Below are 14,067 nucleotides of genomic sequence, written 5' to 3'. Positions count from 1 at the left end.
TGAAAAATTAAATCCAATCAGGACTTCTTAAATGGAGAAATATTGTCATAGGAACATTTATTTTTCTGCTTCAATTTATTACATTAGAAAGGCAAAAAAAAACAACTGTCAGATGATTTTCAAGTTTAACAGCATGTTAATGTCTGATAATAGAAAACAACCAGATTACTTTCAGACATTTGGAACCCTACTAACATAGCAGGCTCTTTCCAGTCAATACTCACAGTAATGCTCTAATGGCATCTCTCAGTAACATGTACAGTTTCACAGAATCATATGGATCTGATGGTGTCATCAGGCCATACTCTGCCATTAAAACATTGCAAATGTCATACACAGCTGAATCACATGGTATGGTCTGCCGAAAGGTGCATGCACCTGCACACAGTTGAATATGTTCAACTTGAACAGGAGTGAGGAAGTCTGTAGTACTGTACAGTTCAGGTAGAGCATACATCACATTGGGCCGACCGCTGGGAACTTGCAAGTTTTTGGATGGCCTGATGTGGTGTGTGTTCCACACTTGTGCTGTGTCATCCAGCTCATCCTGTAACAGATAAAAAAGAAAGATTTAGTACACTTTTGTTAACCTCAGCTGGAAAAAAGGATTAGGCATAGTCATTGTCCTTAATAGTTGGTCCTTATTTATTTGGTGTATTTTTTGTTAATGTAGCAATGAAGTATCAAAAAGGAAGTATATTGCATTTCAGAGGTTAATTTAATTGTAATTAGAGCGATTTCTTAAGTAAGTTGATTTATGGTGTAGGATCACAATCTCTCAATGAGACACGCTACCCTGTCCGCAAAGCTTTGTGCAGGACTTGGACCAGGAGAAGAGAGGTGAAATGTGCTGGCTACAAATTAGAAATTATAGAATAATATATTCTTGCATTCGTTGCTCCTTTTTACTGATTTTTTTAATATCCTCTTTGTGTGTTCTGTTTTATTTCATAATTGCTAAATAACGTTTATTTACGTAATTTCAGACTTGCTGTTTAAAACTGTCATTCATACAGGTACAGGTGTTATAGAAATACATTTTTTGTGACACTTGTTAGACGAATTGATTGTAAAAATGACTTTGGTATCTTATAATTTGACTTTTGATACAGTTAGAAACTTGATGCCAATTTAAACGCCTACTATTGAGTTAAAAATAGTCCACTTTTGATTTTGGTTTAAAAAATAGCCAATTAATTTGAATGTATCTTAATTATAATAGAGGTTTAAGTGCAGCTGTCAAAATGATCCCTTGTTGCTGTTTGTAAGTGCGGCAAGCTCTCACTAGTATAGCCCCTTAAAGTTCTTTTGTACGTGACACATTTCTTCTTCTAAAAAAAAGAGGTCTTGAATCCGACGGTCATCTTTAAGTCTTTACTGAACTTAAAAGGAAATAAAAATAACAAACGGATTCAAAACAAATAGAAAGTGACGGTCAAAAGACTGTGTTACTCTCAAGGTGCCAGACTTCTACAATGAGCAACTTTCATCTTTCATAAACCATAATTGGTTAATTAGTCAATAACCAATCAAAAGGCACCACGTCATAAGCTTAAGCACAATACAATTACAGATGCTTATCTTTTCAAATAGAGTAAAAAATTTAACTCACGTAAACACAAAATAACATTTTGTATTAAGCTCCAAAAATGTATATATGGCTCCTACATTGTTATAGTGTAAAATCTCACGGTTCTAGCTGCTCTTTCATGTTATGACATTAAGGTAGAAAAAGTAACCAGTGCATTTTCAGCACCACAGATGTGTGAACAGCGACCACAAAAGAACAACTAGAGAACAGCTTTCTTTCATATCATAATTTACCACAGATAAACTCAGAGACATCTACTCCTCTTTGTAGAAAAAGATAACTTTCGTTTATCTGTGTGCGCTTGTCGTGCATTATTTCCTTTTTCAGTAGAAAGTTGATGTGAAAAAAGTATGCACCTAGGTGACAAAATTGAGCGTGTGCCTGACATTCAAGTTTTGTACGAACACAACACTAGCCAGTGAATGCCACAAATAACCTGTGGCACCTCGTCCAGATGCTGATTTTAATGTTCACGCTGTTCAGACTTCCTTCCCTACGTCATATCTTATCCATCATATAAATATTAAATTTGATTCAATTAACTCACCTGTATGAGTCCCATACAGCAAAACTGTAGAATGCTTTTGTCCAGAAATCCCCCATCAAAGAATCCATTGTCTCTGATGTCAGCAAACAAGGACAGCCAGAACTCCATACACTCCGTACGCAGAAAGCGCCACCAATATTCAATCCTTTGATTTGCAGTGCTTGCTCCTTCGAGGTAACTTTCCAGAGGGTCGTTGGGCTGAGTGGGAATGAGGTATCTCTGGAAGTCTCTGACATAAACATTTTCTGTACCTAGATCCCCTCTAACAACTCTCGGACACCCTCCCAAACGCTTTACTGCTTCCGTGTAATATCCTCCTATCAACTTGGGATCACTATTTGTGGTGTATGCATTGAGCCAGATAATCTTTCGTGAAAATCCATCTATGCTTCCGTTAATACAAAAGCCAAATGGCTTCAGTTTATCATAAGAGTCAATGTGCCAAATGAAGTTCGGACCCTTTGAGAAGTAGTTTCTTCTTTGAAGACGTCTGGCTTGCCTTGAGGAAACTCCGGCTGGATCTAATTCTCTCATGATCAGACGGACATCCTCCTTTCTTACACGAAGTCCATGTTGCCTGCATTTAGCATACATCCACCGATATCCGTGAAGCTGTCCAGAGGACTGAAGTTCTCTCCTGACGAATTCCACCAGACTTGCCAAGTCAGCATAATAGTTACGACGAGTGTGTCCTCTTGCACTAAGTATTCTTTTTAAATGTCGCACACTGATGTGACACCCGTGCTTTTTGGCAAGAAGAGACTGAATATCCTTATATTGAAGGCCAATTTCAAAATAAAAATCCACAAAACTCACACATGAGTGTACTGTCTGCTCCATTGTCGTCTGGTTCCGGAACGCTGCCTCAAACGTTTTGCGTTACCTCGCAAAAGGTTTTGCGAGGTAACGCAAAAGTTTTGCGAGGTAACGCAAAAGTATTGCGAGGTAACGCAAAAGGTTTTGCGAGGGAACGCAAAAGTTTTGCGAGGTAACGCAAAAGTATTGCGAGGGAACGCAAAAGTTTTGCGAGGTAACGCAAAAGTATTGCGAGGTAACGCAAAAGGTTTTGCGAGGGAACGCAAAAGTTTTGCGAGGTAACGCAAAAGTATTGCGAGGTAACGCAAAAGTTTTGCGAGGTAACGCAAAAGTATTGCGAGGGAACGCAAAAGAAAAAAAATTCCCCATGTCCCCTAGAGGGCTCCGTATGCTTCAAACAAATTCAGCATTACTTTGACATAAATTGCATCTACTCTGACGTTCCTCATGTATATAGAGAGGGATAAAATAGTGCAGGGCTGACAGCTCTTACTGATGAATGGTTAAGATATATAGAGAGAAAACTAAAGGTTGGTGTTGTATTTCTTGATTTCAATGGAACTTTTGATATTGTTGATCATGAGCTTTTATTTATACAGCTGCCAGACTATGGCTTTAAAAAGTCAACTATCAACTACAGTATATGAGTAGCTTTGTTATTGATAGGAAACTGTTTTGTTTAATGGTATTTGGTCAAATGTTGTAAACTTTGCATGTGGATTTTCACAAGCAGCTGCTTAGATCCTCTGCTTTATAGTATTTCTTTAATTGACATGTAATTTGTATTAAAGCATGCATAACCATACATGCTAATCATAAACGTATATGTAACTTCATATGGCATAGATCAAGTAAATATGGTGCAGCAACAAGAGTGACTGTCTATTTATCAATAGGTGACAGATAATAGGTAAAAACTGAATGTTTCAAAAACAAAATGAGTAGTATTGGGGTCTAAATATTCTGTAAGATGAACACAAAGGCAACATATTTCTTTAGAAAGACAATCACTTCAACAAGTGAAAGAGGCCAAGCTGCTGGGAGTGATGATACATGAATACTCTTTTGTGATCTACACAAATGAATAAGATCATAATTAAAATGAGTAGAAACATTGCCATAATTTGGTGTAATGCTCATACTATGTCCGTCAAAATAGGACAATGAATACTACAGTCTTTAGTCTTTTGTATGCATGAATACTGTTCAGCTGATTGGTTGGGTGCTTCAAAAAAAATCTGGATAAACTGCAGACAGTTCAAATTAAAGCTGCAAGATTAGCACTTGGCTGTCACTTCAGTTCTAATGTTAATTTCATGCATCAATGCTTGTCACGGAGGAAAGTCAGTGACAGACTAACATGCACTTTGTATTTTTCCCTTGCAGAAAATCTGTAATTTACATAAACTGTTTCACCTCTTCTCTCAGTTACTACCTGCCTAAAGTAGACATGATTTTATTATTAGACAAACCTCTGAACTTAGTAATCCTCAAGGTTTATAAGCAACCTAGTAAAGATTCATTAAATAATACTTTCAATAGTTTTTTGATAATAATACTTTAGATGTCTTTTTTGTTTAAATGTGTGCCTGTATATTAGGCTTAAAGAACCTCAGAATATCCTGTTTCATACGAAAGCATGGAATCATTCGAAAACTTGACAAAAAAATGTATTCAATTACTGGTCACTAATGAAAGCCAACAGGGTTACTCTTCACTTGAACTCTGCTAATATATATATAATTATCTTTCTTTGTTCATTCTCCTTACAATTGGGTGTAAGTAATGTGTTGCTTAGTGTAATGATGGCTGTTTCAGAATCAACAAGGGAGCCATTCTAGACTAATCAATATCAATCATGGATTCTAAACCTCAAGATTGAAACTGGTATTCGAAGCCTGTAAGAGTGGGTTGTGACAGATAATCTCAGCCATACCTGAAGATCAATGAAACATAATAGGCCAAAGGAGCATAGCTGTTCTCTCCTACATGTTTCTTAGTATTAAGGTCAGGATTATTAGCCCCACTAATGAAATTACATAAAATTCCTAATATTTCCTTGGAAATGACCATAATAAAAACTGTTCATATTTATACTGCTTCCAAAAGAACAAAGAATAAGTCTAGAAATAGCCTCTGGTTGTACAGAGGGTAAATTCAGTAAAAGTCTCCGACAATTTTGATACATATGTCTAATTGATGTGCTGAATTGTAACAAGAAAACTGAAAGCCCCTTTTTTGTCCTCTAGCCCAGGTAAGACGCATCTCACCTTGTCTCTGATTCAGGAGTGGCTTTTCATGGGGAATGTGACATTTGTACCCGATTTTGTCTTTGCTTAACAGTGTGTTGAGCAAGTTAGTTTGAATATGTAATTAGTTATAGTTATTGGATACTTTTCAACTAAGTAACTAAGTTGGCAACTGAATTACTATATAAAAGTAACTAATTACCAAGGAAAGTAACTAGTGTATTACTTAAAAAAAAATACATGTTTAATGAGTAAAAGCATTTTGGATCTCCTCTTTACTAGAACTTTCTCTTTGCATCATTCTGCAATCTGCAGCTGTACGTTCTACTCTTGTTTGGTGGGGTGTGTTTGTGTGTGTTCACTGTGGTTCACTGCCTGTGTGTGAACACCTGCCCAAGTCTCCCTTTGATTGCATTACAATGACTATTTTAGTCTTCCTCAGCCAATCAGCAGTACATGCGAGATTAGAATCTACATAATATATCCATTTTACTTTCTTAAATGAGTGACAGTAAACTTTTTCTCTATATTCTATTATCTTCTTGCATGTGGTACTATAGTTTTCACTGGGAACAACCAGCACATCAATTCTAAAATTTCAATTGTTGAATACCAATCTGTCCCTTTCCCATACATAAAAAAAGACTTAAAATGATGGAAGCACCTGGAATATAAAATAAACAAGAAGTCTGACTTCATAGCCTGGGAGTATTTTTGTGTATTTGTTACTGGCTGATGTCTTTGGATGTTGGTTCAATATTTCCACATAATGTCCTTTCCTCGTGACGCCATCTGTTTTGAGAAGTGCACCAGTCTGTCCTGCAGCAAAACACCCACACAACCTGCTGCTAGCCCCATACTTTACAGCTGAGATGGTGTTCTCAGGCTTGAAAGTTTCACCCTTTTTCGTCCAAATGTAACAATGGTCAATATGGGCAAACACTTTCATTTTAGTTTTTTAAGACAGCACGTCTTGAAATATGAAAGCCTTTCTCCTACTGTGGTTGTGCAAGCTGTGATCTTGTTTTCTATGGAGGTTTTGGGTAATAGTTTCTTCCTCTGAATGATCTCCCAGCCCATTCTGATGACATTAACTAAAATGTCCTTTCTTTTCGTACTCTTGTGTGTGCAACAGGGAAATTGACTTCAATATGAACTTTGGCAACTAGTTTGAAGGCTGGAATGTGGCAAATTAACAAAAAACTAAAAAATAATAAGGAAAATGTGATGAAATTATGGCCTCTAGCTCCACACGCACACACGCAAATTGTAGAAAAAGATAACACACAGTAAAAATGTGTGATAATGTTATATGGCTTAATTTATAAACACTTGCATTATAAACAATTGTGTTCTAGACTATTATCCTGCAACTCACTTTGAACAGTGGAGTTTACAAATTACTTTACAATGTTTGAATTTATACTAAGAAAATAGTTACCACACATGCAGCCCTTCTGCCATAACAATTACTAAAAAGAAAAACTGATCTTAAAATACTGACTGTTTAACTCTCAAATGTAATTTTACAAACACATTTCAACACTTTTATGTCGATTTCTTCAGAAAAACATCCCCTCACCACAGTGTCTTCCTCTACATCCAACCATACAAAGATGCAAGATGCACTTTTGCTAAATCTACAGGCATGATTTAACTATTTTCAGAGATAAATGTGAAAATAGTTTAGATATTTGCAAATTACAAATTGTTCTTAAAACTGAACCAATATTGAGGAATGCCCCGGTTTTCCTGATGTGTTGGCAGATTTTTGGCTAATTTTGGGTCAGAGGTAATAGAGGAGGAGGGTGGGAGTATGGTGTCCCATAAGGAAACACAATATTTTAGGTGCCACCTGACCATCAAGCTCCATTAATTAGAGGCTTACAAAGACTTTAGAAGTAAAAGGGACAGCACTTTAAATTTGCATGTTCTAAGAAATGTTTCAACAAATGGACTTGAAACCTTTACAACTACTTTTTAGACTCTTATTCTTCCAACCCAGAAATGAATTAGACTACAGGATACTTACCTATACTTATCTAAAATGAACAGGAGTATCTAGTTAATAATTACTTTAGATCAACATTAATAGACTTTTTTCTTCTTCTTTTGCTCTTTCCTTTGGTTTGTTATTTTACAGTATTTGTAATTCCTTTTAATTCATGTAAAGCACTTTGAATTGCCTTGTTGCTATATAAATAAACCTGCTATATAAATAAAATTACCCTACCCTTAATATAATATAATTTAATAGTTATGAAGATCTACTTTGGGCATTGTATTTCTGTTTTTGTCCATAAAAGCACACAGACCAACTACTAGATTACATGTCTTAGGTTTTTTCTCAGAACATACATACATCCGTCCATCCGTCCATCCATCCATCCATCCATCCATCCATCCATCCATCCATCCATTCATTCATTGTCTACTCCACTAAATCTGCAGGGCTGAAATCTGCATGAGTGCAGGACACACTCCAGACATACAGTATTTCCAGTCTGTGTTGTCTAGTTAATGTGATTATTTGCTCACATGGCCATTGATTTATGTCTTATACACATAGTAGATCATTTGGATACATATGTCTATACACCAAACACATAATGAACACTGTTTACTTTTTTTTTCCCATCTTACCACCACCCCTATCTTCATGAGCTGTTTGGCTGGAGGGCAGAGTGAACTTTGGTCAGTCCAGCTGTATCTCCTCCAATTTTAGGTTGTGATGAATTTGAAAGGCTGCCTCTTGTTATTGTCAGCTTGGCAGAGCTCTTGGTCTGCCTCTGAACTGGTCCCAGCAGGCTGTGTTGTGAGGTCCAGTTGGGAGCTCTGGAAAGTCCAAAGGTGGTTTCACACTGATGCAGAAAAATGAGAGAGAAAAAAAAAGTCATGGGAATCGTGTGATTACATGAATGGGAAAATAAAGAATTATCCATTCAGTCAGATTCCAAGTGAAACTGGTTTAAAGCTGGCATTTTGTCTGTGCTGTGTAACTGTCTGAAAGATGGTGCAACAAGAATTTGATTTCAACTCTTAATTATATGACTCTAGTTTATGGTCTTAAATACTTTACACTTCTAACAGTCAGTGAACGCTTTCACTCTAATCTTTTCCAAACAAGAGCTCAATCCCCTCCTGAGACAGAACATGTTCAATTTTGATTTATTCACACAAAAGATCAGAAAAAGTCCTGAGAAGAAAAAGTTCCTGCCAGATCTCCAGTATATTGTATAGATCAGACCAGAATGTGGCTTATCTGTTTTTAGTGAGGCATACCTTAACTGTTATGCAAGACAGGATAGTCAATTTATGTAATGTTGAACAGCATAGTTTGAAATGAGCATGGGCTTCTGAATACTTTTCAACAATGGCTGTTTTTGTAACTACATTTCATTACCTAATTAAACTGCCAAGTTGCACAGTTATATGTAGCGTCCTATCCTGAAAGCTGCCCTAGCAAAATACTATATTGCCAATAAAGTGTCTCCTCTTTCAGGAAAAGAAAAGGTTTTCCTTCAACTCAAACACAATTTCAGAAGTATTGCACCAGCAATAAGAGGGGATAGTTGTTGAATGTATTGTTGCAATTTTATGAGCTTCTTTGTTGTTGAATTCGACTTGTTTAACACGATTCATTTCAGTTTAATTCTTATGGATTAAAAAAAAAAAAAAGGAAAAAACAACAACAAAGAAGCAATGCTTCTGTTTGATTCAAGAAGTAAAGAATCATGACAGAAGTCCACTATTTTTTGCTTTCATTGAGCATATAATATTTTATGGATGATGTACCTTACTGCATTTTACCTCCACCCATGGTCCATCAAATATAGGATGATATGCTGCAGACTGAGCTTTGTGGGGGCTTGAGGGATTTCTATGTGCAGTCTGTGTTTTGTGATGTTGCCACAGTTGCATCTAGTCATATTTACTTCAGTCGTATAAGAAACTAGATCCTTTACACTCTTCTCATATCAGACTGTTTTAACTCTGACTAGTCTCTGCAAGCTTGTGTTTTCTCATGCCATGTAGTGACAGCCATATGGCTGGTTTGTGTTTGTGTGATGAACTGCAGTCATGAGATTCAGTTGTCTTGGTGATCGAATAGCTCATAACATAAACTCAAACACTGTGATTTAGGCTGTGCAGACATCACTTTCTGATTTCAAGGTTCTGTAGTTCTGGTACAATGGATGTTCCAGCATCACAATTGATTTTGGCATCACTTTAGAAGCAGCTTGCGATTATTCATGGAAAGCAGTCAGATTTATTTATTTTTTTCCCACCCTGCTGTGACTTTTTAAATTATGGTCAAGCAGAACATTTAATCCTGCCCAAAAGTCTGCTCATACATAACAAGCTTGTGTATAAAAGCAAATAATTGTTCTGTTATTGAGTTAAACTAATAACAATTTATGTTTGAACTTATGTTTGAACTGAAATTATTCGTAATCCCAGTAAAACTCACTCTGAAATATGTTCATGTATTTAATAATAATATATTTGCAAATCTTCTTTAATGTAATTTATTTGCAACATTAAGCTGGCACTAGAATTAGGGGTAACATTAACCCTAAGTTGTAGGGTTAATTGGGTAATTGTTACCCAATTTGTGGTTTTAACGATGTTATTACCCAACAACCCAGGAAAAAGTTAGAAATGACCACCATGCCTATGGATGGTCTTGATCACAAAAGCATTGACAAGGGATGTGGATGTGAACAAGCAAACAAGTCTGCAATGAGCCAACAGGACAAAGAATGGGGAACAAACAAAGCCTCTGCTTGCCTGACAGACACTTAAGGAAAAGTAGTGAAATGCGATGAAGGGGAAAAAAACTCAATTAACAAATTAATATGGATTATGTTTGAAATGTTTATCTGAGAAAAGTTTGCTATATGGTCTTAAGGATAAGGCTACTGTTAAAATGCTAACTAACACATGACATTTATATTCAGTCTTGAATGTAGTGATGGTAGATTCACATGTAAGCATCTACTGTTCATTTCTCTTCTGATGCACATTCGCAACGCTGGGTGGTTGTTTATGTGGATTGCTGTTTAGTATTTATTCAATGAAATTAGGGACTGGCAAAACCCCACAGAATGTCTGTGTAAAGTGGTCAGGAGTGTTGTACTTTTAAGACTTTGATTGTACATCTGCCATCATGGTGAAGGTAAAACAAAATGCTAACACTACTTTTTTTCTCCATCTTTTGTTCCTTATTTTTTGAGGAATTTTTTTCTTTACACATGTCCACCAGTAAATGTCACGGTACCCAGGTTTTATTTAATCAGAAGAGGTTCACTGTAGTTGCAGGGTGACGGCCTGTCAGGTGCCATTTAATAAAGAATTCATTTCCTTCTGCACTAACGATTATCTAAAGGATTGGCCTTTTTTATACCAGTACTTATCAAGTTAAATGACCAGAAATTGTCATATTTTAGGACACAAAGAAATTTTGATATAAGAATATCTCTTTTGATAAAAACAGACATTTCAACCACTAATTATCATTTTGATGGGATGGGGCAGAATTGTTTATTTTCTGAGAAGACATTCATCTTTTAGCTCAATTACTTTTTCATTTAACAAACATTTGTTTGGCATTCTTTTTATTATTTAAGCTTTATATTCAGAGATCCTACCGTTAGCTGTGACTGGCTCACATGATGGCAATTTTACACCTAAGATAGGAAACGGATCTGTTGAAATATTTGGAATTTCATTCATCTGTAGGCAGACAAATGTAGTTTTTCACCGCCTGTTGTTTGAGTTATGTTTACTGTCAGGCTACATTCTGTATGCAGAACTACTTAAAATATTAATGAAACATAAATAGAAAAATCTGGCACACACATATTAATATCATAGACATCACCATGCATCTTCTACACTTCATTATTACTAAACAGTAACATCTCCAGTCAAATGTTTATTTTACATTTAAATATAATTTCTGTGGCATTCACACTAAAATCCCTTGAAAGCAAAAATGCTTTTTGTCTTTGAATGTAGCAGGATTTTATGCTGCACAATCAAAGCTGCTTCTAATGCTTTATGCAGAGGTTGGATGTATTATTTGGAGTTCAGTATCCATAAGACAGCTTTTCCTGACAGAAGGGCTGAAAGGACAATACATATTTTTAAAGATTATTTGTCCTTCAGTGCCACAATCTTACAGAATTGTGGCATACAGAAGACAAATGTTGGACTCTCAGAAGAAAAAAAACCTAAACTAGACTGTCCTGATGGATTCCAGCATTTGAGGTGCAACAAGGAGATCTCACTAAAGATGGAGCAGTAGAGGACAGGAGGTGTCATTCTGGTCTTGGAGCGGCTTCCCTGAATACAACAATGGAGCAATTGAATATTCAAGAGCTTTAACCATGGTTGACAATGTTAAGTTGTTGCTGTTGGGTACTGTCAGCAAAGACGATGCCATCTGTGTAGTTCAGATTGAGTCTTTGAACAAGAGAAGATGCATTTCATTCATAACTTCTTTCATGAAATTGTCACTTTAAAAAAACAACAACAAAAAAAACCATATTGACAGAGTGCATCTGCTCTCATTTTAAGTGTAGCAACATAAACTGAAGGTTCACACCAAATCTATCAAAACCTGGAGATTAGTCTAATCCTAAAGTATTAACTCTGCAACCATTTTGTCAGTTGTGCAGCAGTCAGCAGAATGCCACCTGCACAGCTGGGGTTTTGCAACAGAGACAATCCAAGGGGTGGAGCTCTGTTTGTTCCAACCTTACTCTCAGACATACAAGCTTGTTTAACCAAGCTTTTTGATTTATGTAAGGGATGCAGTGATATATAACTCAAAACACAAGACAGTATTGAGTTTACAAGAATGAGATGAAACAAGATTTTACTTTGAAGAAAAATTCAAAGATCAAATGTATTCTTCTAAAAGATCTCTTTTTTTTTTTTGTTTTGTTTTTTGCCATAATCTCAACAACTAATACATTTGTTTTATGAATGCATTTTATCACTTCAAATGTTAGCACAGCATTTGAGCAGTACATTTACCATTTCCCAGCTGCTATCAGTATCATGCACTGTGATAGTGATGTGACTATCATCATAATCACAATTGATGGCTTTTCCCTGACATCAAGTCATCAGTTGTTATAGTGATGTTTTGTTGCTCCTTCAACATCTGAACAACTTTCTCTGCTTACATATTGTATTTGTTTTGTCTGTCACTCTGTTGCCATTTCTTGTTCCTACTAGAAACCAAAATACTGTCAAACAAAATGATTTAAGAGAAGCTGGGGCATCTTTTTTTACGACTTCATCGCGTTGTGTGGTAGCAGTCAACTCAAAAAGAAATATTATGATGTTGTAGTATATCAGATCTCAGATGACAAAATATTGTCATTTGAGATTGATGTGATAATTTTGCTAGCAGAATTTGAAAAAATCTGTATTTTTGATTAGAAAAATTTGTTGCACAAATTGTTTTGTCTCCATTTTATTCTTTTGTTTCCCAGCAGCTAGGTGAATATGCGAATAGGAGCAGCTTTATTATTCTGAATTAAACTAAGGTTTATGTAAGCACATAGATCAAGGATGGAATAAATAAATACAAATAAACTGATGAAAGTCATGTTGAAAATACTATAAAATGGCGTAATTTGTTAAGAGAAGATATTTACCAACTGACCTATGACATCTTGCCTAAATATAAAACTAAATGGTGGATGAATTACATTTTTTTTTCTCTGTAACGGTAACATTCAAAAATTAAATGCATGCAAATTCTTATAGACATTAAACGCTAATTTATTTAAAACATAAGTTTACCAGACTGCACGTTGTGTGCCAAAGAAGGACCAAAAGCATTTGCTTGATCTCCTTCCTTGACAAACATAGCTGAATAATATATCTTTGTTTTGTTATGAAAAAATTATCTCTCAAGGACATTAAAATTTAAATCTAATCTCAAGTTTTAAAAGACTTGAAGAGAAACTTGAAGAGAGCTTTATAGTGTTTCTGTTTTCCATAAATAGAAATCAAGTGGAGTTGCTTTTTCAACAATGAATACACTCTAATCTCACCAATGTCAAACTATTGGAAATTGTTATCATTACCTGGAGCCATAGAGGTTGCTCACAGCTGCCCTGCCAGAATGAACTGAAGCTCTGATCTGTCACCTCAGAATGGAGAAGAGAATCAGAATTAGGATTACTTTCTCTAAGAGACAACAGATCTGTATTGTTGGCTTATCTGCCAAGTAGTGTCACGTCTTCTGAGGTGTAGAGGGCATTCATGAATATCTTTAAATCTGTCTGGCATCTTCTGCTGTTCATGAAGTAACCTGCTGGCACAGTAGCATCTTGACTACTGAAAGAAGGAGGCTTTATAAACCTGAAGGCCAGCTCTGTTTGGAATGCCTCCGCTTACTCAGTGCAGGTCATTAAAGACGAAACAAAGCAAGGAAAGCTATCATGCATGACAGTGTGCTGGTGCTGGAAAGTTCCTCCAGTGACAGGCTACTGCAGCCTAAGTCAAGAAAGAGCATTATCACAGACAATGTGTGGTTGCAGCTGTCAGACTTAATAATAATCAGCATAACTTCCAATAGAAAAAATAACATAAAAAAATATCAGATTTCAATTGTTTAAATTAGGTAATTATTGCGAATGTTACTCATATCAATATACAGAGATAATCTGAAAAGTTTTACATTGTCACTGTAGTGCAACGTAAAACTTTAAAGCATATATATTTAGACATTCTAATTAGGTCTATTACCAGTTTACAAGTTGTGTTATTGTAAAATTAATGCACGAGTGTGTTTCGTCTTTAGTCTCACAGCTATCTTGATGCGAGTCTGTGGTGAATAT

At 35.8% G+C, this 14,067-nt stretch overlaps 2 protein-coding genes across 2 annotated transcripts in view; one reads left to right on the top strand and one right to left on the bottom strand.

Annotated features, from left to right (window-relative positions):
• Positions 1–14,067, top strand: part of lsamp (limbic system associated membrane protein) — a 783,778-nt gene that overhangs the window by 87,136 nt on the left and 682,575 nt on the right. The window lies entirely within an intron of this gene.
• Positions 141–2,988, bottom strand: LOC116737487 (uncharacterized). The gene is made up of 2 exons (XM_032590654.1): positions 2,139–2,988; positions 141–547 (listed from the first exon to the last, which is right to left on the bottom strand). Exons 1-2 carry the CDS (start codon positions 2,976–2,978, stop codon positions 221–223), a joined length of 1,167 nt encoding a protein of 388 aa, XP_032446545.1. The 5' UTR covers positions 2,979–2,988; the 3' UTR covers positions 141–220.

Source organism: Xiphophorus hellerii, chromosome 18 (genome assembly GCF_003331165.1).
Source record: "Xiphophorus hellerii strain 12219 chromosome 18, Xiphophorus_hellerii-4.1, whole genome shotgun sequence".
Lineage (NCBI taxonomy): Eukaryota > Metazoa > Chordata > Actinopteri > Cyprinodontiformes > Poeciliidae > Xiphophorus > Xiphophorus hellerii.
Note: the sequence above shows the minus strand (reverse complement) of the source record. Positions and strands in the feature narration are given on the sequence as shown.

Excerpts from the sequence above, each read along its gene's own strand:
- LOC116737487 (XM_032590654.1), bottom strand. The coding sequence starts at position 2,978 with ATGGAGCAGACAGTACACTCATGTGTGAGTTTTGTGGATTTTTATTTT. Across the intron at positions 548-2,138 it reads GCTGTATGGGACTCATACAG|GATGAGCTGGATGACACAGC; the intron begins GTGAGTTAATTG and ends TATCTGTTACAG.